This window comes from Psittacula echo (genome assembly GCF_963264785.1).
Source record: "Psittacula echo genome assembly, chromosome: 5".
NCBI lineage: Eukaryota > Metazoa > Chordata > Aves > Psittaciformes > Psittacidae > Psittacula > Psittacula echo.
In genome coordinates this window covers 82178350-82199070 of record NC_137739.1, presented here as the reverse complement: position 1 = coordinate 82199070, position 20721 = coordinate 82178350, and the positions used below count along the sequence as shown (strand labels likewise).

General features: G+C 45.7%; 1 protein-coding gene across 1 annotated transcript in view; it reads left to right on the top strand.

The window, feature by feature from the left end:
• Positions 1-20721, top strand: part of MAPKBP1 (mitogen-activated protein kinase binding protein 1) — a gene marked incomplete at both ends in the record, with an annotated part of 97673 nt that overhangs the window by 38877 nt on the left and 38075 nt on the right. Inside the window, 4 exons of the mRNA XM_080619621.1 lie at positions 13399-13461; positions 14056-14113; positions 16909-17079; positions 19811-19948. Coding sequence (XP_080475747.1) covers positions 13399-13461; positions 14056-14113; positions 16909-17079; positions 19811-19948 — 430 coding nt within the window. The remainder of the gene's footprint in view (positions 1-13398; positions 13462-14055; positions 14114-16908; positions 17080-19810; positions 19949-20721) is intronic.

Below are 20721 nucleotides of genomic sequence, written 5' to 3'. Positions count from 1 at the left end.
AGGCAGTCCTGTGGCAAGGGTCACTTGCAGTTTATGTGCAAAGAAACTGAGGTGAGAGAGTAAGCATATCTCCTTAATTTAATAACAGAGCTAAACACTCTGGTAGAGCTCTGCAAGTGGGATGCTTTGACAGGTTTGGAAAGCTTCTGCATGCTGCTGAAACAAGGAAGAGGAGTGGTTGTAAAGCTCACACTGCCTTGGCTGTTTTGGAATGTGTAGGGGTTTTTTCAGCTCGAAGCTCTGCAACTCCAGGGGTTTGGCCGTTTCTTGAGAAAGGAGAGGGATGACACTGAGCAGGAGTGCCTGCAAGCCTGGGTACCTGCAGGTAGCAACCTGCTCTCTTCTCTACCTGCTCTGTATCTCCTTAGCAGTTACACCTCCTAGCAACCAGCGCCTTGGTGCGGCAACACAAGTTGCTCATGAGCCAAGTCCTGAGCTTGCATAAGAGCAAAGAGGGGGGGAATGGGGACTGAATAGCGAAGTCTGGGATGAAAATGAGATACCAGCCGCCTCAGCAGAGCTCCACCCTTTCTCAGAATCGCAAAACAGGCCCTCTGTCTCCTGGCAACCTTGACACAAATCACAGAGTTTAACTTTAAAGAAGTACATACAGTTCTAAGGACATAGCCCATCACTAGGTGTGAACAACAGCGAGTCAGTCCTGTTCCTCTTCCTGTAAGATGTGGCACTGTAGATAATCTTGTGTTTCATTTAGTGTCAGAAAGGCAAGAGGTGAAAGGCGAAAGAGCATTGTGTTAGGGTAACTAAGAAGTGCCAGGAGACTGTGTATTCTGGTTACTATAAGTGTGCCCATAAGTGCCCTGACTATTGCAAGTGTAGGACTTGGCCCTCCTCCACTGGAAGCTGTTCTCTGCAGCGCCAGCACACGTGCGCTGGCCTGTTGTGCACCTGAACCCGGGTCTTTCTGCTGGCAACCCAGGACTGACAGCCAATACCAGATACCAGCCAATTCCTTGCCTTCACTGTCAATTGCTGTGCTTTGACAGTGCTGACTTAATGCTTCTTAGACTTGGACTCTAACCTGGCAATGTTTCTCTTTGACAAGCCATGTAGATATATGAGAAAACAAAACCGAGTTTTATCATGATTGCTTTGCCTTCCAGGAAAGCTGTCTTTTTGATCTGACAAGTGATGCTCATTAGCTACACTGAAGAAAAATTTTAGTGCATTTAAAATGCTCTGTGTTATTCTGAGATACAGGTAAAGCAGAAGTGAATGTTCATCTTCTGTTAAAGCCAGAGCTGTCACAAGGCTTCTAAAGGATAACAGAAGCAGAATTGGATTTTACCAATCTGGCCACATTTGAGCTGTTCCCACTCTGAGAAATGGTGGGGCTGGAGCAGGGAGCTAGCAGGAGCTCTGGCCATTTGGGCCCAGGAGCTGCAGCAGGCTCCCTGCTTGGCTTGGTAGGGCTCAGGATTAGGCAGGGTTGGCAAGAGGCTTTATTGCCTCCTTGCTGGCCTTGGCAGCTGTGAGCTATGCCCATGCCTGGCAAGGACACAGCTGACGGTTTGAGTGGGTGATTCCATGACTCCAGGCTGGTTTGAGCGGGTGATTCCATGACTCCAGGCTTTCCAAGGTGCGGGTTTGGGTTTCTATTTCTTGGTCTCTTGATGTTCTCCCAGAGCTGCAGCAAGGATTGTGCTCGCTGAAGCATTCAAGGGGAAAAGCTGCTCCAATTTCTCTGCCGCAGTGGGGGCTTTTGCCGTCTGCTCTCCAATGCAGGAGAGATCAACGACAGGTCAGTGGGCACCAGAGGAGCCTGCCCAGTGTCTTATCCCCCCCATGGCCATCCTCCCCAGGGAGATGGCAGTGGGGAGAGGGCTAGGAGACAGACGTGCCTCACTCCACTTCTTCCTAAGGTTAATTAGATGAGAAAAGGGAGAGAGCTAAATTGTATTACTACTTGCTTTGCTCCTTTGATTGATGCCACTCTAATATTGACTACACTGCTTGCTCAAGGTAAAACAATTAAAGCCCTGAGGCATCTGCCATGAGCTGTCATGTTCCTCTGCCCCAGATGATTAGTTTGATGTACAGATCTTTCACCCCACTCCAGAGCTGCTCAGGCACAATGAGGAATACTCTGGCTGCTTTTACTGCTGGAAACAGAGGTGTTAGCCAATTGATTCCAAGCAGGTTATGTTTTTCCTCTGAGACTTGATTTTAAAGGAAGTCACCCAGCTTTTGAGGCTTTGTGGCATGGCGGGAACTGCTCTTGCAGAGAAGTTGGTGCAGGCCTGAAGTGTAGAGCAAGATGTTCTTGCTCCAGCCCAGCTGTCTGCACATCTCTGCAGGGAGCTGCTTGTTCCCAGGAGGCGCCTTCAGAGCTCCCATCTTTTTGTTATACAGTTGGGCTGGAGAGCTGAATTTGCTCAGTGCTTGGTGGCAGATTTGATGATTCTGCAGGAATTTTATTATAAACTTTGACTCTCTTTATCTCTTTCTTGCTTTTCTTTCTGAACTGCTGTTTGCCTGGGGGGTTAAAATATCTTCTTCCTCTTTTTTTCTTCAACTTGTCTTTCATTGCTGTTTCTTCCCCTAGATCTGTGCATTTTCTTTTCTCTGAGGCATTCCCCTTGGGGCTTTGTTATACTCACTGTTTTTTAGGGGCAAAGATGTGTGTGTATATATATATATGTGTGTGTGTGTGTATATATGGGCTGTGTGTCTCTATAAATTAGAAAAGGCAAGAATTTATTGTTGGTAAAACTGAATCCTTACACTGTAATTCAAGAATCATTTTACTCTACTACGAATTATTACAGAAAAAGACTAATAATGCAATAGAATACTACTATATTGAAGAGTTTTTAACTGTGATAATGCAGCTAAAACTGTAACACATTTCTTCATTTCTATTTGTTTTTCCTGGCTTTGTGTTCACCCTTATGTTGCTCCTCTGGATCTTAAAGTCAGTCGTTGGAGGGTAACACTATGAATCTTTGGCCTTTGTAGCCCTTCACTGGGAGGAGTATGGTGTGGATGTTGCTGCATTCTTCCTCACTCCAAGGTCCACCTGGGCTGTTCTTTATGTTTGCTAACACACTTTTCATTCCTTTCCCTTTCTCGGTTGGTCTGCAGCTCCACGATGCTCCTGAATTCACTATGTACAGTGTCTTTTGTGCATGTTGGATATTTTTTTCTTTGTTACCCCTAAACTCCGTTTTGCTCAGCTCCAGGTCTGTATTTCTTTAACAGACCATGGGTGAGCTGTTCACAGCCGTGAGGTCTCCACTGCCAGGCACGTGCCTCATCTCTTACCATGCCAAGCCTGTGCTCTTCTGCACTGCACCCTGCAACTCCACTTCTCATTTCTTTCCTATACATCCTTGTGTTAGTTGTAAGTATCTCAGTCTGCATAAAATAACTGCTTGTTACTGTTACATATATAAAACTATGATTGTATCACACAAAGATAAACTGAAGTAAAACAAACTAGCCAGAGGTACCTGATCAGTTACAGAAATTGCTGTCACAACTCAACCAAGTAAACCTGAGCTGCAGGCAGGTCAGGCAAAGTTCAGAGCGAGCAAGGGCACAAGTCCAGGAAGCCTGAGGCCTTCCAGGCTCAGTACAAAGCTTGCAGCCTGCTGCTGAGAATGGCAAACGTGGTGCTGTCATCCAGACACTGATGGAAGAGGGACTGGCTCTTGAGAGCAAGCACAGAGGTGGAGCACAACTGGGGAGCAAGAGGTCCCTGAAGCAGGTGTCTTGGCTTGGTCTGTCAGAATGGAGAGCTGTTCTCTTCTTGTAGAAGAGAACATAACTCTGGGAGGAGACCTCAGCATGTGGAGACACGTGTCTTCTCAAGAACTAACATAGTATACTGTGATTCTGTAGCATCCATACTGGAGAAAGTTGCATTTCCTGCCTTGATGCAAAGCTGTCCAGGTTTTCAGCCATGTTCCAGCTCTTGGTTGCATCCAGGACCAGCCAGGCTCTGCTCAAGGCTCCCTTTTCTACTGCTTCTCAGTGTCTCCTGTCTGACTGATCAGCACATTCTCTTGTCATGAACAGTCTCAGTGATCCTTTTATTCCTCCAGCCTTCCTATCATCAGCTGCCCATTACTCTAGCCCCCAGGGCTGCTGCTCATTTCAGTGTTCAGTGGGTGCTTGCCAAGAGTGCTGAAATGAAACGTAGCTCTGCAACTCCTGCTCCCAGCCCAGCTGATTTAATGCTTCATGTAGGTGTATTGCTGGCATTGCTTCCCTGCCCCTAGGGAGGTGAGTGGTTTTGGAGAGAAGGAGAAAGAAATGTGGACTCTTGTGTGTGTATTATAGTCAGCCATGAGCTATAGGTATGCATGTGTATGTTCATATGCCTACATATACGTGTGTGTGCACATGTGTTTGTCATCAGTGCCCTGTGTCCTTTGAAGCTTGTCAGACATACAGGCTGACAGGCAATTCGGTGTGTGTATGTGCAGATGCTGCTTTGCATGGTTTGGCTTCGTTGTTCCACCTACCTTTGATGCAGGCTGGAGGAGAGATGGGATAATCCACAAGGCAGGTGAAGTGCCCTGTCCCCAGTTCTGCTGGGGCAGGTTTTTATCCCTGGTTTTTATTTCCCTCTTCTGGCTTTGGAGTGTTGAAGGGAATTGGGACATTTTGAAGGTGAAGTTCCTGCTGAATCACTGGTGACTAGGCAGCCTTGAGCCAGAACAATTAACTGGAATCATTTTCATCTTCCTTGCAACTGTAATGATTCCCAGTTGGTAAGCTGGTTTAAATTTCGTGGTTTTCCTCTGAGCGCTTTTCTCTCCTCTGCTTTCCCCATAGGCGCTTCTTGCTCAAGTCTTTCACAATCTGTCTGGCTTAGCCCTTTGCCTTCCAGAAAAGATGCCTATCTATTGTGCAGTTCTGTGGAAAGCCATCACTCTCCCAAAGGCACTACCGCTGCATCTGTGGCTCCAGTGTGGCTGCTGTGGAGCTGGGTACAAGTCACCCAGTGGGAGACAGGACCCAGGCTGTCTTTTGTCCCTGCATCTCTTTCCATGAAGCATGAAGTCTGAGTTTGTTTTCCTGAATCATCACCCTCCCATATGTTTGCCCAGTGTCAGAAGGGTTGCCAGTTTTAAAAATCATCCTCGTCTTCTGCTCTGCTCCCTTAAAAAGAGACCTTGAAATACCTTGGCATTGGAAGTTCCCATGCTAAGATGGAGTTTTCCAAGGATATGTTCAGTAAGATCAGCTGGACCTGCTGGAAATCGCTGTGGGCAGGCAGCACCTCTGCTCTGGTAGGAGGCAGACAGGTGGACTCATGCAGAAATTCTCCTCTGTGTTCCTGGTAAAGCTGAAACTTCAGTGGGGTCTATGTCAATACAATGAGTGATGTGAATTCAGGAGGCTGAAATGATGGAGAGAGCAGAGGCTGCCTTTGTACCTTTAGGGATTAGCCCCGGCTTAAGCTATCTCTGAATGTCAGATTTCGGGAGGCTGGGAAAATAGTCTGGACAAGTATCTTAGAAATCTGCTCTGTTCTTCCCTAGGCTTCTGGAGGCAAGAACTTCTGAGGCAAGGACTTGAGTTTGGCCTGCTTTTTCTTGCGGTTTTTGGACTAGAGTCTCTTGCGTGGTGCCTTTGAGCTCCCACTCCTGGAGGTTGAGGGTGCCACACAGCCTTTAAACAGAACAAATGTGTCCCTGCTTGGCAGTCAGAAGTTTCTACAGGATTAGTCTAGTGACACTAAAGGTATTGCCCACTTTCTTTTTCACAGTGGGATTCTTGCTCAGTATTCATGGCTTTTCATTAGCCTGCGCTGGTTTCTGAAGTGTGAATTTAGCCATATCTCTCAGGCTCCCACCTCCCTGGTTGGTCTTCTTGGTCATGGATTGATGCACGGAGCTCTGAAGGCTTCTTTGCTCAGGCAGCAACACCCAAGTCTTAGCTTCTCAACAGATACATCTTTCTTCTCAGCATGCATTTAATTAATATAACTTGCATGAAAATACTTATTCAGTTACATAGCGTGCACATCCTCTCTCTGTTAACCCACTCCCAGTACCGGCTGTGAATTAAAGAAGCTTTTTGGCAGAGTTGCCACATAGAAAATTGACACCAGCTTTTGTAGATGCTGCTTCACTCCGATCAAGCTTCCCTAGGCAACCAGTGCAGTGTAAAAAGGATTCTGTTCTTATCAATGTCTTTTTTTCTTTTTCGTGCATTTAGTGCGTAGGAAGCTATTGCACTCTCATTTGAATAGCTTGTGGGGGGGGGGGGATAGAGAGCGGAGTATAAGCCAGAAATTGAGAAATGGATTCAAAGGGAAGGGATTGTTTGCTCTTTTCATTTATTTTTGCAGCAGCATGAAAGGAATATATTGTGGGAGGGAAAAAAGAGAAAGCCAACGTTTGTTTTGATGTCTTAATGGAGTTTTCTTTCCTCTGTATAGCATCCTCTTTATAACATAGGCTGCATGCATTTAGGAGAGGAGGACTGGACCCATGGACTCTGCCTCTAGTCATGTGGCCCACAAGACAGGGTAGCGCTGAGTTGATGGATAACTTGGAAAGAAATGCTATCACAGGCTTTTAATTCCTTCAAACCCCATGGAGGGGAGGGTGGCCTGCAGAGGAAGGAAAGAGGAAAACTGACTTCTGCAGAAATCTGGTTTTTGTTAGCTTGCTGAAGAAGGATAAGGAAGGAGGAGGTAGCTGGGGAAGGCAGCTGAGAACAGAGGGATGTGCAGGGAAACGGGAGGACAAAGAGAAGACAAAAAGACCCAGGAACAAGGGTTTTGGTAAGAGCAGGAGTGAAGCCAGTAGGAGAAAAGACAGAAGTAAATGTGGGGGGAGCTGCATGGAGTGACACACTGCTGCTGACTTAGTGAGTCAGATCCTTCATATAAATGTGACTGATGTCTGATTCCTCTCCATTCTACAAGGATGCTGGGGAGGGACTGTTCATCAGGGACTGTAGTGACAGGACAAGGGGTAACGGGTTCAAACTTAAACAGGGGAAGTTTAGATTGGATATAAGGAAGAAATTCTTTACTGAGAGGGTGGTGAGGCACTGGAATGGGTTGCCCAGGGAGGTTGTGAATGCTCCATCCTTGGCAGTGTTCAAGGCCAGGTTGGATGAGGCCTTGGGTGGTGTGGTTTAGTGTGAGGTGTCCCTGCCCATGGCAGGGGGGTTTGGAGCTAGATGATCTCAAGGTCCTTTCCAACCCTAACTATTCTATGATTTCTGCTCCTATATTTAGCTTGGGGAAATTGCTTCTTTTTAATATATATATCTACACATATATTTTTCCCTCTTACTGCAATGGAAACTGCTGTGGCACTTCCCCCCACCCAAGCTCAGCTTTTTAGCTGCATATATGGTGCACAGTTGGGCACATACAACAATAGGGGTGTGCTTTCATGGAGGTTTGGAAGCTCTGGAGGGACCCTTTCACCGCTTTCTTGTTGGCTGACCCAAATATGCTCCCTGGTGGAGAGAGCTTAGGTCATCTGCAAAAACCTTTGACATCACTGTGAGAGCTCATTCTGTCCTTCCCTTGTGTTTGAAGTTATCTGAATGTCCACAAGAAAGAGGAGAGATGACATAGCCAAGTTGTTTTTAAAAGCTGCTTCTGTCAGAAAGGTGAGCTTAAAGGTGGTGGCATCATAGACCTAGAAATAATACCTTTAAATACCATTGCCAATGGCCTCTGCAGGAACTAGGGTGCAAACAAACAGGACACTTAATCTCAGCTGGCTGATAGATGGTTTGTACAGCAGTAATCCGTACAGCAGTGAAGAGTTTCTAGAAACATCTTAGAAATCAGAATGTACTTGTGGATTTAAAAGGTGCTGTAGTTATCAAACCCTGCCCGCAGCTGCAGACGAGGTAGGGTTTGTGCTGAAACAAAAGTACTTAACAGTGTTGAACTTCTACACTGCCAGTGTGTGCCAAGGGTTAGTGTTCTCTGTAGGTCCCATGTGAGGTGCTTTTGGAGCTAGTCTTAGGTTGCGTGTTGGCACTAGCATTTAAAAAGTTCTCTTCAGACAAGAGTTTCTTGAGAACTTTAATTTGGTTTGAAAGCTTAAGTCTGAGAAGGGGGTGGCGAAGGTGGAAGAGGTGATGTGGCCATTATGGAAGTGCAGGTTTGAAGTACTTTGCTTGGTCTACATCCACAATTGGAAGCTAGGAACAAACCCATCAGTTTTCTCTTTGCTTGCATCCTGTCCATCCCTCTAGGTGTCAAATGCTGAATGCAGTCTTACAAAGGAGCAGACAAAAGTGGAGAGTGGATAGATGGGTGTATGGTCTTGTGTGCAATTAATTTTCCATGGTAATTATTTTTATTATTTTAACTGCTCTAAAATTAAAGCCAGCATAAACAGAAAGGAGTAGATACTTTGAGTCTCCTGAAGAACCTAAACGTACAGAAGTCCATGGGACCTGACGAAATCCATCCGCGGGTCCTGAAGGAGCTGGCGAATGAAGTTGCTAAGCCACTGGCCCTCATATTTGAAAAATCATGGCAGTCAGGTGAAGTTCACAACGACTGGAAAAAGGGAAATATAACCCCCATTTTCAAGAAGGGGAAAATGGATGACCCGGGGAATTACAGACCAGTCAGTTTCCCCTCTGTGCCTGGCAAAATCTTGGAGCAGATTCTCCTGGAAGGCATGCTAAGGCACATGAAAAACAACAAGGTGCTAGGTGAGAGCCAGCATGGCTTCACTGAGGGGAAATCCTGCCTGACCAATTTGGTGGCCTTCTATGATGGGGCTACGAAACTGATGGACAGGGGCAGAGCAGTTGATGTCATCTACCTGGACTTGTGCCAAGCATTCGACACTGTCCCACACGACATCCTTGTCTCTAAATTGGAGAGACATCAATTTGATGGATGGACCACTCGGTGGATAAAGAACTGGCTGGATGGCTGCAAGCAAAGAGTTGTGGTCAATGGCTCCATGTCCAGCTAGAGATCAGTAACGAGTGGTGTCCCTCAGGGATGGGTGTTGGGACCGGTCTTGTTCAACATCTTTGTTGGTGACATGGACAGTGGGATTGAGTGCGCCCTCAGCAAGTTTGCCGATGACACCAAGGTCTGTGGTTCGGTTGATACGCCGGAGGGAAGGGATGCCATCCAGAGGGACCTCGACACACTTGTGAGGTGGGCTGATGCCAACCTTATGAAGTTTAACCATGCCAAGTGCAAGGTCCTACACCTGGGTCAGAGCAATCCCAGGCACAGCTACAGGTTGGGCAGAGAAGAGATTCAGAGCAGCCCTGCAGAGAAGGACTTGGGGGTGTTGGTCGATGAGAAAATGAACATGAGCCGGCTTCAGTGTGCGCTCGCAGCCCAGAAAGCCAACTGTATCCTGGGCTGCATCAAGAGGAGCGTGACCAGCAGGTCAAAGGAGGTGATCCTGCCCCTCTACTCTTCTCTCGTGAGACCTCACTTGCAGTATTGTGTGCAGTTCTGGTGTCCTCAACATAAAAAGGACATGGAACTGTTGGAACAAGTCCAGAGGAGGGTCACGAGGATGATCAGGGGACTGGAGCACCTCCTGTATGAAGACAGGCTGAGAAAGTTGGGGCTGTTCAGCCTGGAGAAGAGAAGGCTGTGTGGAGACCTCAGAGCAGCCTTCCAGTATCTGAAGGGGGCCTACAAGGATGCTGGGGATGGACTCTTCATCACGGACTGTAGTGACAGGACAAGGGGTAACGGGTTCAAACTTAAACAGGGGAAGTTTAGATTGGATCTAAGGAAGAAATTCTTTCCTGAGAGGGTGGTGAGGCACTGGAATGGGTTGCCCAGGGAGGTTGTGAGTACTCCATCCCTGGCGGTGTTCAAGGCCAGGTTGGATGAGGCCTTGGGTGACATGGTTTAGTGTGAGGTGTCCCTGCTCATGGCAGGGGGGTTGGAACTGGATGATCTTAAGGTCCTTTCCAACCCTAACTATTCTATGATTCTATGACTTGGAGGCAGTGTGGAATAGGTGGATGAGTGATCTGAACATTCAGTGTCTCCATTCCCTTTATTTTGCCAGACCAATTTCCTTTGCTAAGTCGGAGCACAGGCAGAGTAATAATTGGTTCTGAAGTACCTTGTCTGGGAAACCGCTGCAGCTTCTGTTGGAGAAATGACTTGCTGGCTGCATGGGGTCTGCTCTGGGGCCACACTGAGCTGAGCTGTGAGTGTCTGAGCAGGCTGTTGAGGCCAGCCTGAAGCATGGAATTGCTTAGGTTGGAAAGGACCAAGGTCATCGAGTCCAGCCGTTAACCCAGCACTGCCAAGTTGGCTACTACACCGTGTCCCTGAGTGTCTCATCTACAGGTCTTTTAGATACCTCCAGGGATGGTGACTCAGCCACTTCCCTGTGCAGCCTGTTCCAGTGCTTGACAACCCTTTTGGTGAAGAAATGTTTCCTAATAGTCAACCTAATCCTCCCCTGGTGTGACTTGAGGCCATTTCCTGAACAATTGGAATTAATTAAAGCCCTAGAAGTGGTTAATTTCTGCTTGTTGAGGAGATGTGCTCTCTAGGATGGAGTAGACTAGAAACCTTTCCAAGCATTTTGAGGGAGCCAGGTTTCAAAGTTGGGTGCTCCTGACTCCCAGAACAGTCTCTGTGTCTCGCTGCAAGATCGGTAGTTTGAGGCCTGCCATCTTGCTGAATAAGGAGTCCTTGGTGTGTGGGCTGGCTCTCGCCTTCCATGTGGGCTCTGTACTTGGGCAAGGGCCGGTAAGTGCTGTATGCTGGAAGCCTACATACAGCCCGCTCCAGAATGCAACTGAGCTAAACTTCATCACTGTCAGTGGCCAAAGGCTCTGTCATGTAAGTTGGTAACAGCAAAGCCCTAGACCTTCATGGTTCACTATACTATTCTAGGAAGTGATTTGTTTGCTTGCCTGGTTTGAAGACCATGGTTTGTGTTTTGCATCTCTCCTGTGTTTTTTAGACTGTGTGAACTTTTCTGAAGTCCTGTTTTTCTGCCTAGTTCCTCACAATAAAACCAGAAACTTTAGAGCTGCATAGGAAAGTCTTTGCCAGGATTTTGTGTCTTTACTTTATTCTTAAGCTCTTTTTTTGAGCACAGTTCATTTTTGTCATAACTCAGCAGGATTTTGGTCCATTAACCCTATCCTACTGCCCGTAATGGGGTTTTGCTTGGCTTTTCTGATTAGCCGGAGGCTTGGGATTAGATAGATTTTCACATTTGCTAACTTCCTATTTCATATCTTGTGATTTGCAAGGCTTAACCTCCCTGACTTGTTAATGGATCACAAACCACCTGCTTCTTTACACTAATCCGTCAGAAATATATAGCATTGCTCTGACTTGAAACTCTCCAGATTGGTTCCCCAGGGTAAAAAGCGCAGAAGGATCAATCCCAGCCTGAACAAACGGCTTATTTACACTTCCCCTGCTTTTCCACAAGATTAAGTCTCCAACCATGGCTGGTTGCCTTAACTATTGAGAGTTTGGTGCCTTTATTGCCTTGGCCTTCAGGTGTCCTTAAACCTGTGCAGCAGTGTGCACTGCCTGCCTGGAAATATTGGTGAGGTCTGTGGGTGAGGTGCTGCAATACAATTCTGTGATGTCTGGGCTTTTGCCTGGCTGTTAGGCTGCTTCAGGCCAACTGCTCTGCTTCTCTGTGCTGTGTGTTTCTCCCCTGAGTGATGTCTGTAGCCTGGCACAGGCTGTAGCATTGTGGGCAAGCCCCAGCGTGGTGGTGATGTGAGTGAAGTCCCCAGTGCGGCGAAAGCTGCTGGCAGGGGAGCAGGGGCATCCTGCAGCACTGCCTGGCACTGCAGCGAAGGAAGAGCTGGTGCTTTCCAAGCTCTGGCAGTGTGTACTAGCAGAGGGATGGGCAAACCCCACCATTTCTGTTTTAGAGGTGAAGTGAGAAATAGGGCACAAGGTCACCAGAGCAATTCCTGTTCTACCTCCTTGTACTCACTTAACAGAGATGCTTTTGGGTGGTACAGTCAGGGCCATGTGTTTTCTGTTACTTGTCACTACTGCTCTCTGCTATTAGATAAATGCTGTTATATGAGGGTTTAAACATTGTGTGGGGCGTGTTTGTGGAGAGAAGGGGGAGGCTCCTGTACCCAAGCTGTCCCAGGCTGGTTGTGATGGGCTGAGCACCAAAGCAATATGCTGTGCACAAGATTAGTGGGTAAGTGGGGCTCTTTCTCCTTCACTCCCCTCCCTGTCAGTGACTGTTTTGCTCCCAATGGAGGCAATTATATGGCTTATAAAGAGTTTGGTACTGCTTGCTTTTGCAGTTCATCTTGCTGAGAGATTTCTGCAAGGCTCCTGAGCAAGTTGTTTATTCAGATATGTCCTTTGGGTCAATAGTTTTTGACATCGTATGTCTCACTTCTCAACTGGCTAGCCACTTCTTGTGTTATACTCAGCTGTTTCTGTCCTGTCTAGTATTACAGCCAGACACAGAAATTTAACCCCTCTACCTCCCCTTCTTCCCACCCCTTTCAAAAAGATCCCTTCTTTCCTTCTTCCTAACTTTCTTACTCTGTTCTAGACATGCTGGTTTGGTGCCCAGTACATAGGGTCACTTTTATGGCAGGGGAGATAATCTATTAGGGCTGTTGGATAAACTTTCATGGTAAATTGTAATGGTTTAACCTCAGCTGACAACTAAGCATCATAGAGCCACTCTCTCGCACTCCCAACCCATCAGAGGGATGGGGTAGAGGTTTGGAAGAATAAAACTGAGAAAACTCATGGGTTGGGATAATCTAATGGGACAGAAAAGGAAGAAAATAATAATGATGATGATAATGGTAAAAGAATTAGCATATACAAAACAAATGATGCACAGTACAATTGCTCACCACGCGCTCACTGATGCACAGCCAGTTCCCCAGCAGCTGCCCTTGCCAGCTTTTCCCCTAGTTTAAATACTGTGCACGACGCTATATGGTATGGAATATCCCTTTGGCCATTTGGGGTCAGCTGTCCTGGCTGGCCAGCTTCTTGTGCCCCTCTGGCCTCTTTGGCAGGGCATATGAAACTGAAAAGTCCTTTACGTATTATAAACACTGCTTAACACACTGTTTTTAGTTGTTGCTATCAACATTATTCTCATACTAAATCCAAAACTCAACACTGTACCAGTTACTGGCAAGAAAATAAACTTCATCCCATCTGAAACCAGGACATTAACCTTTCTGTCCAGCTTAAGCAATCAGAGACTCCTCAACATGGGAGATACTTGTGATTCCCCTCTGGGCTGCTCTTTTTCTTTGTGATTTCTGGTCAAGCCCAGCTCAGTCTATGAGATGAGGGGATGAAACAGCTTTTTGGGGCTGCTTTTGCTGCTGCTCTGCCAGCAAGGATAGCTCTTTAGTTTTCTTGATATACATGGGCACATCAACTATTTTTGATCTTATGTTTCCTCCATCTAGGTGTGTTGTTGTGCTGTTCAACCCTAGGAAAAACAAGCAACACCATATTCTAAACAGCTCCAGGTGAGTGAAGCTTTAAGCTGGGCTTGCTTTCTGTGGGAGGTGAATTCAAGGGTTTTATGACTTGAGTGAAGTGCAGGAGCTGCTGTTGCTCCAGGCTAAATCCCCTCAGTGAGAGCTGCCCTGAGGAGAGGCTGCCTGCTGGTTTGACTGGGGCTCCTTCTAATGTGAGGTGCTGTTGCAAACAAAGTACCACCTCATAAGCATTGTGGTCCCATGAGGAACTGCTAATAGGCATGACATGGAGATCTTACTAGAACTTTATGCTATCTGGCTTTCTTTTAACCTCCACCTAAAACTGGGGCCTCATTATTGAAGCCAGAACTGCAACATGGTCCTGCATCTGCAATAGAGGCACAAGGATGAACCTCGGCTTATGGAGCTTTTCTGGTACTGTAGGCATGCTGCTTGAGACTTGGGCAGCAGGGAATCCCCATAGCAAGTGTTAGAGCTCTGGTGAAGGCAACTCATTGTGTCAGGCTGTTACGTGTGATTTTAGCCTCTTTCCAGTTTGTCCCAACCTACTCCCCAGTCCTAATGTACTGAAATGAAATCACATGTTAGAAATGTTTCTCAGTGTCATTTTCTCTGTTTTAGGAAAACAATTACAGCACTTGCTTTCTCTCCAGATGGAAAATACTTGGTTACAGGAGAGGTAAGTGAGAGAGGAGAGAGGGCACACCTTGTCCATCACATTTTGAAGCGGGGCAGGAGAGTGTTAGAAGAAACAAGAGCTGCCTTGACACAAACCAACCTATTTCAGTGTTGCATCTCTAGGTGAACTGAAAGTAGAATGAAAATAAGTGGAAGTTCACACAGCATGGCTCTACACTAGCATCAATGAAGAGTACTTGGGTGGTCCTTAATCTCAGTCTCAGGTTAGCATTGTCCTTTTAGGATTTAGGAAGTAACTGAAGCCAGTAACAGTGTTGTGGAAAAAGTGAAAAGTGTATGTGGAACAGAGCTTTAGGAACAGTGACGGAAGATGCTGGTGCCTGTGGTTTGGCATTGGGTATTTGGCTGGGGGAGACAATTGCTTCCTCTTTCCAAACATGCCCAAGGGGGAGAATGAGGATGAGTGCACTGTATGTCTGTTCTGCATTAGAAGTTCAAGACACCGGCTGTGCCATGTGGCTGGAATTGCTGGATGTTAGAAATCCACAGAAGTGCTGACTGTCCCCTCTGTATAGTTGGGCTCATCCCTAGTGCAGCCCCATGATGGCAGCTGTCATGTCACTGAGTGACTCCCAAGCTGGGCCTGAATCCTGCATGGATCAGGCCAGGGATAGAAACAACAGTGTTTTGGGATGCAGGCTACCTTTGACACTGAAAAAGTAAGCACAAGTATCCACTAGAGCATCAGAGACTGTGATTGTTATTAACTTTTTAGTGAAAGTATGAGGTTTTATGGCTATAATTTGTTTTAATGCCTCCTTATGCTGTAGAAGTCTGAATGTAATGAAACCTCTTTATATTAGAATTATAATAGATATAATACATATTTTTTTTTCTCCCTGGTGTTCGCTTCTGATGATTCTGGTGCCTTCTTTCCTTTATCCTTTACTTTTTTTAATGTCTGGTGTGCTATTCCTTTCATGTGGGGTAGAAATAGTGCTAAAAAATGAAGTGGGTATTTTTCTTTCTAACAACTCAAACTTTTCAGTTTGAACATCATTGGGGTAAATGGCAAGTTCAGGTTTAAAAAAGAAGAAAAAGCCTTTCAAGTTATGCTTGAAAAGCTTTTCCTTTTTTACCTTGTTACAAAGCATGTCTCCTCTTGCCCTGTTGTAAAGCCATTTCTCTTTTCAGTGTCCTCCCACGTGTATGACATTTGAGTTATTACTTAGTGTAGCAGTGTCCCCTGCCGGTATCAGCATTCTTGTCTTGGTTGAACCTCTGTCCCCCCGGGAAATGCTTTCTGAGTTCACTTTGGCAAGCTCACTTTTAGCTGCCTCATTCTAATTCTGGTTACTAACACCTTAGTTTTGTGCATGGCTGGCTTTTTAGGAAGGAGAGCAGGGAGGTTAGTCCTTGGCTGCCGTATTAAATGACATATGAAATACGTAAGACATATTAAATGTCTTAATAGACATATTAAATACATAAAAGACATTAAATACATAAGAGACATATTAAATGTCTTTTATGCATTTCAGATCTTTTCCTTCTTTTTTTGTCTTGCATTTTTTCTTTGTTCCCATGGAGGATTACACACAGCTCACTTCTGGTGATGATGAAATACAAATTCAATTTGTTAAGGTCTTGGGGTCTATGCTAAGATGCTGGGAAATATATAAAGATGTGCTAAAGTACAGCAATTGCTTTGAAGGGCAGCTGATTCAGCTCATGGTAACATCTTGGCAGGCACCTTGAGACCTGACCTTTGCCTGGCAGGAGGGAGAACTGCAGTAAAATCTAACCATGGTGTTTTTCCAGGCCACAAGCGGTGATAAAACTTGGCAAAGCTTCTGAACAAGACAATTAAAACCTGTGCAATTCTGAGTTTTTAAAGCTTTGACTTCTCCTTGTGATCAGACTTGTCACTCCCACAGAGTCATTTGACTGACTTAAGATTGGTCAGAAAACGTACTGTGTTGCCATTGATATGTTATTTTGCAAGCTATGGTTTTGAAAGACTTCAGTGAGAAACCATGAGCAGGCTCTTGAGTAGGATTTGCCCCTCGGGCATATTTTTGGCCAGCATTTCAGCTCATCTTGTGCGCCTTGGTTTATTTTGGTTTAATAACAAACAGACAAACAGAAGAGCAAAATTGTCTGGCAGAAGGTGCTGAATTGGCATTTCTGAAGGCTGTGATCTGTTTCTCTGGAGAACAAGTGTAAAACCAGAGTCTCTGCTCCCTCAGTGTCTTTTCTCTGACGCTACCCTGCCCATACTCTTTCAGGCAGCATGCATCTGTGTTACCTTTGTGACAGAAATGATGTTGCTATTCTCGCAGAGGCCTCCCTCAAACGGTGTGTGATAGTCATCACAACAGTCATGTCATATTTTTGCATGGCATGACCTGGCTTGAGATCTCAAATGACCATGTCGTGTTAGGAGCAGAGGATGTGAGGGCATTTTGGTTCATTGAATCTAGAGATGCAATCTTATAATCCTTTTAATGATCTGGCTGTGAGTTCCCATTGCAAAGGGCAGGGATGTGCATCAAAAGTATTGTTCTAGTCTCTGGCTGTTCTGTGAGTAGCAGGGGAGATGTATTAGTTCTTCCATTATGAAATGCATATACTCCTTAGGTTGTTGAAATGTGTATGCTCCTTATGATGTCCGCCTTAACCTGGGCTTTAAAGAATCAAAGTAACCTTTAAACCTATTGTGAACACACCATCTAGACACTTTTTTCCAGTCCCCACATATTTACATGCTTGAATCTGCCAGAATGGACCTCAGGGGTTCTGTTCCCTGTTCTTAGTCTGTTCTCATCCTTCCAGAGCGGACACATGCCAGCGGTTCGGGTATGGGATGTGGCCGAGCGAACCCAGGTGGCTGAGCTCCAGGAGCACAAGTATGGTGTGGCCTGTGTGGCCTTCTCCCCCAGCTCCAAGTACATCGTTTCAGTGGGGTACCAGCATGACATGATTGTCAATGTGTGGTCATGGAAGGTAAGTTCTCTGGGAGGTTGGCTGGACCACAGGGTGTTGCTAAATGAAGAAGAGTGGACAGTTTATCAATAAACTATTGCAGTTCTGTCTTTCTTCTGCCCCTTTTTTTTTAAATCTGTTATTGTTATTTGTTTTTTGACAGTCATAGACACTGACAAGTTTGGACATGAGAGAGAATTATGGTCCCTTAGGGAAGCTCTAAGTCACTTCAGTGAAAGGATATTCCTTATACTTGGAGACATGTGACATCTTGCTGTCCAGCCAGAAAAGCCTGGACTTTGAAACCTTGTCAAAACCTTGAGCTTTTTTAGAGGCTTATTAAAAGCTAATTTATGAGGGTCAGGAAAGGAACTCTCCTCAGTCAGGGAATTCTTTTTGGTGTAGTACGTGCTCTTGGCTTGTTTTGGTTTTGTTGTGTCAGGGTTTGCAATAGTACGATCCCACCCTTGATGACTAAGAAAGGGAACAGAGAGATCACAGTGGGTGAAAGCCAGTGGAAGTCACTGTCTACCAATGGGTTGGGTCAGCACTGTAGGAACAAAGCCAATGTCTTATCCTCTTTAAAACATGTAAGTGTGTGCTTTTTTGTATATAAGGAAAGAAACATTTATTGTCATTAGGCTTCTGTATTAATAAATGCTAAGCATGTATTCAGCTCCTGCTGCTGCTTTAGGTGCTGTAATCCTCTTTAAAAGAGATGTGATTTAGAGAACCCACAATGCATCTGTTAAATCTCACCTGATTATAGAATCTTAGAATGGTTTGGGTTGGAAGGGACCTTAAAGCTCATCTAGTTCCAAGCCCCTGCCGTGGGCAGGGATGCCTCACACTAGACCAGGTTGCTCAAAGTCCCATCCGGCCTGGCCCTGAACACTTCCAAGGATGGGATATCCTCAGGTTCTCTGTGCAGGCTGTGCCAGTGTCTCACCACCCTCACGGTGAAGAAGTTCTTCCTAATATCTACCCTCTTTCAGTTTAAAACTACTACCCCTTGTCCTGTCACTATACTCCCTGATAAAGAGTCCCTCCCCATCTTTTCTGTAGGCCCCCTTTAAATACTGGAAGGCTGCTCTAAGGTCTCCCTGGAGCCTTCTCTTCTCTTGCAGCTTGTAAGTCTGTGCTCATTTAGTATGTTACTCTCTTCATCACATTTTCTGTGCTGTAATTTAAGATCTCACTGTTAGTTCTCCTGCATGAGCTGAAAATTGACCTTGCTATTTTTGTGTATAGCTGAACTATATAGTGATAACACCTGTGTATGTCAGTGTTGAAAACTGCTCAGCCTATCAGTTCTTTCTAGTTATACAAATGAAAGTAGTGGCTTAGAGATGATCACAATGCATGGCATGTGTAGGACAGTACAAGTAGCTTCATTTCGCCTTGCTTATGCAGGTTTTCCTGTTCACTGTGGTCCTATTTATAATTATGTGCATGAGAGCTTATGAGGTAAGGACTATTTTATTCTTCTGCACTGAAGAACATGCACTGTAATCATATGCTTCAGACTGTGACTATCAGGAGGTCCAGCTAGCCTTTATTTTGCAGGCTGGGTACTAAAACTAGATTTTATGTGACCAAAGTCAAAGAAGAATTAGAGATCAAGATGTGAATACAGATCTCCTCAAGTACTTCCCTGCACCTTTCACCACAACCCTTCTTTCTGCTATGCTGCTGCTTCAGTTTCCTGTTTTTCCTGGCTGAGAGACTTAGTCATTTGACAGTGATGGAAAAGAAAATCCCTGTTATCTGTAGGGTCCCCTTGCTTCCCTAAAGAAAGACCACAGCAGAGATCCAGATGTTGAGGTCTACAAAGGTCCTAAGCCTTTCTATGTGTGCTGTCTTGGAAGAAGTTACGTTAATGGCTGGCCCCTTGCTTTTCCCCTGGTCTGGGCTGGGGGTCCTCCATGGTGATGGTTTTGTCACTGTTTTTTTTGCACTGTTGTCAACCATGTACTGCGTGGTTGAAAATCCACCACAGGTGGAAGGAAAAGCATTTTTATTCTCACTTCTACCAATCCCTGGGGAAAGGCAGGGGAGAAAGACTGAGTGCTGGTATTGTGGATAGGGAGCTCCTGCTGTTTGACTGTTCTGCTTGGACAGTGTCCGTTCCTGTTCTCATGTCTGTGCCATGCTCCTCCTCCTTTCCCAGACTCTGACATACTGAAGAGCATGTGTGAAGTGCTGCAGATTTTGTTTTGTCCCTTCCAATAAAGGCATGGTCTTTATGTGTTTTGGATCTTTCAATAAAGAGTCTTTAAAGAGAAGAGAGAATTTATGGAGGAACCAGTATTATTTTCCCTGCAGAAAATACCTGTTCCCCACCTTGAGTGCCTTGCCCTCACTGCTGCCTGGAAGCCAGGACAACTCCTTGTGCTTTTGCTGCTTAGAAAGGGAAATAAATAGGTTTTCTCTGAGCTCCTGGTGATTGTGAAACCAACATGTTTGTTATGACTCACACCCCAAGATCCTGCAGGCACTAGTGCCTGCTGATTTGTTCTCGATCCCCGTCAATGCAGAAGTGGAATTGAATGTAAATGTGGATTGTACTACCTGCCAAATCAATGCTCCCAGCTAGTGTGGGGGAGGTTCTTTTCAGGGGTGTATGGGGAATAGTTTGGGCCTCATCTTTTCCTTGCTGCAGCGCTTGTAGTGGATACGTGCCTGTAACTGAAGTGAGTTCACTTTGCTTCTGAGCAAAGAAACTAAGCTATCTAAACAATTGTGTTTCCAGAAAAACATCGTCGTGGCAGCCAACAAAGTCTCAAGTAAAGTGACGGCTGTGTCATTCTCAGAGGACTGCAGTTACTTTGTCACTGCTGGAAATCGACACATCAAGTTCTGGTACCTGGATGACAGCAAAACCTCTAAGGTGAGAGAAGGTGCATCAAGGCCAAGCTGTGAGCAGGCGTTTCCATTTTCCAGCAGCATGGATTTTGCCCCAGTGAGCTGTGGGAAGTGAGAGCTCTTTGATTTTGTGGGGATTCAAAGATAGGCCTCCACCTCTGGCTCTCAAGTCTCAGTGTCCCTATGGGCTGGTGGCACCAAAAGCTTGTCTTATCCTGCACTGATGTGGAGGCACGGCTCCTGGAGTTGTATAACAGCATGCTTGTTCATTAATAGTCATATAACGAAGGACAAAAGACTAGAAAGAGCTGCAGTCATTGAACCCCTTGGAGCGCAGAGGTGGGGAGAGCTGTTTGATGTTGTGTTATTCTGAAGGGTCAACTATAGTGTTTAAACTTACAGCTGTTCTGTTCTTCTCTGGGGAACAGAATCCACATGTGGGAATTTTTCTGCATGCTGATGAACAGATGTTCCTCGTTCATGCTTGGGCCCTGCTTTGGCATTTGGTATAAATTCACACATTGGCCAGGGAAGGGTTGTTCTTCCAGTGATTGATCTGCTGTCTCTGGGTCATATGTTTGGAAGCACAGTTTCGGTGGAATAGATAGTGTTCTGTTCCACTGATGTACTAGTACTGATGGTCCCATACACTATGCAAGCAATGGGTCTGTAGCGAGTAAAACATGTCACTGCCTCTCCTTGTAGGCTGTTTGCAGCTCTCTTTTCTTTGAGGCACTTCAGCACTCAGTGTTTGATGTTCTAAAACATGTCTGTCTGCCTGGAGTGCCTTGCTCTGTT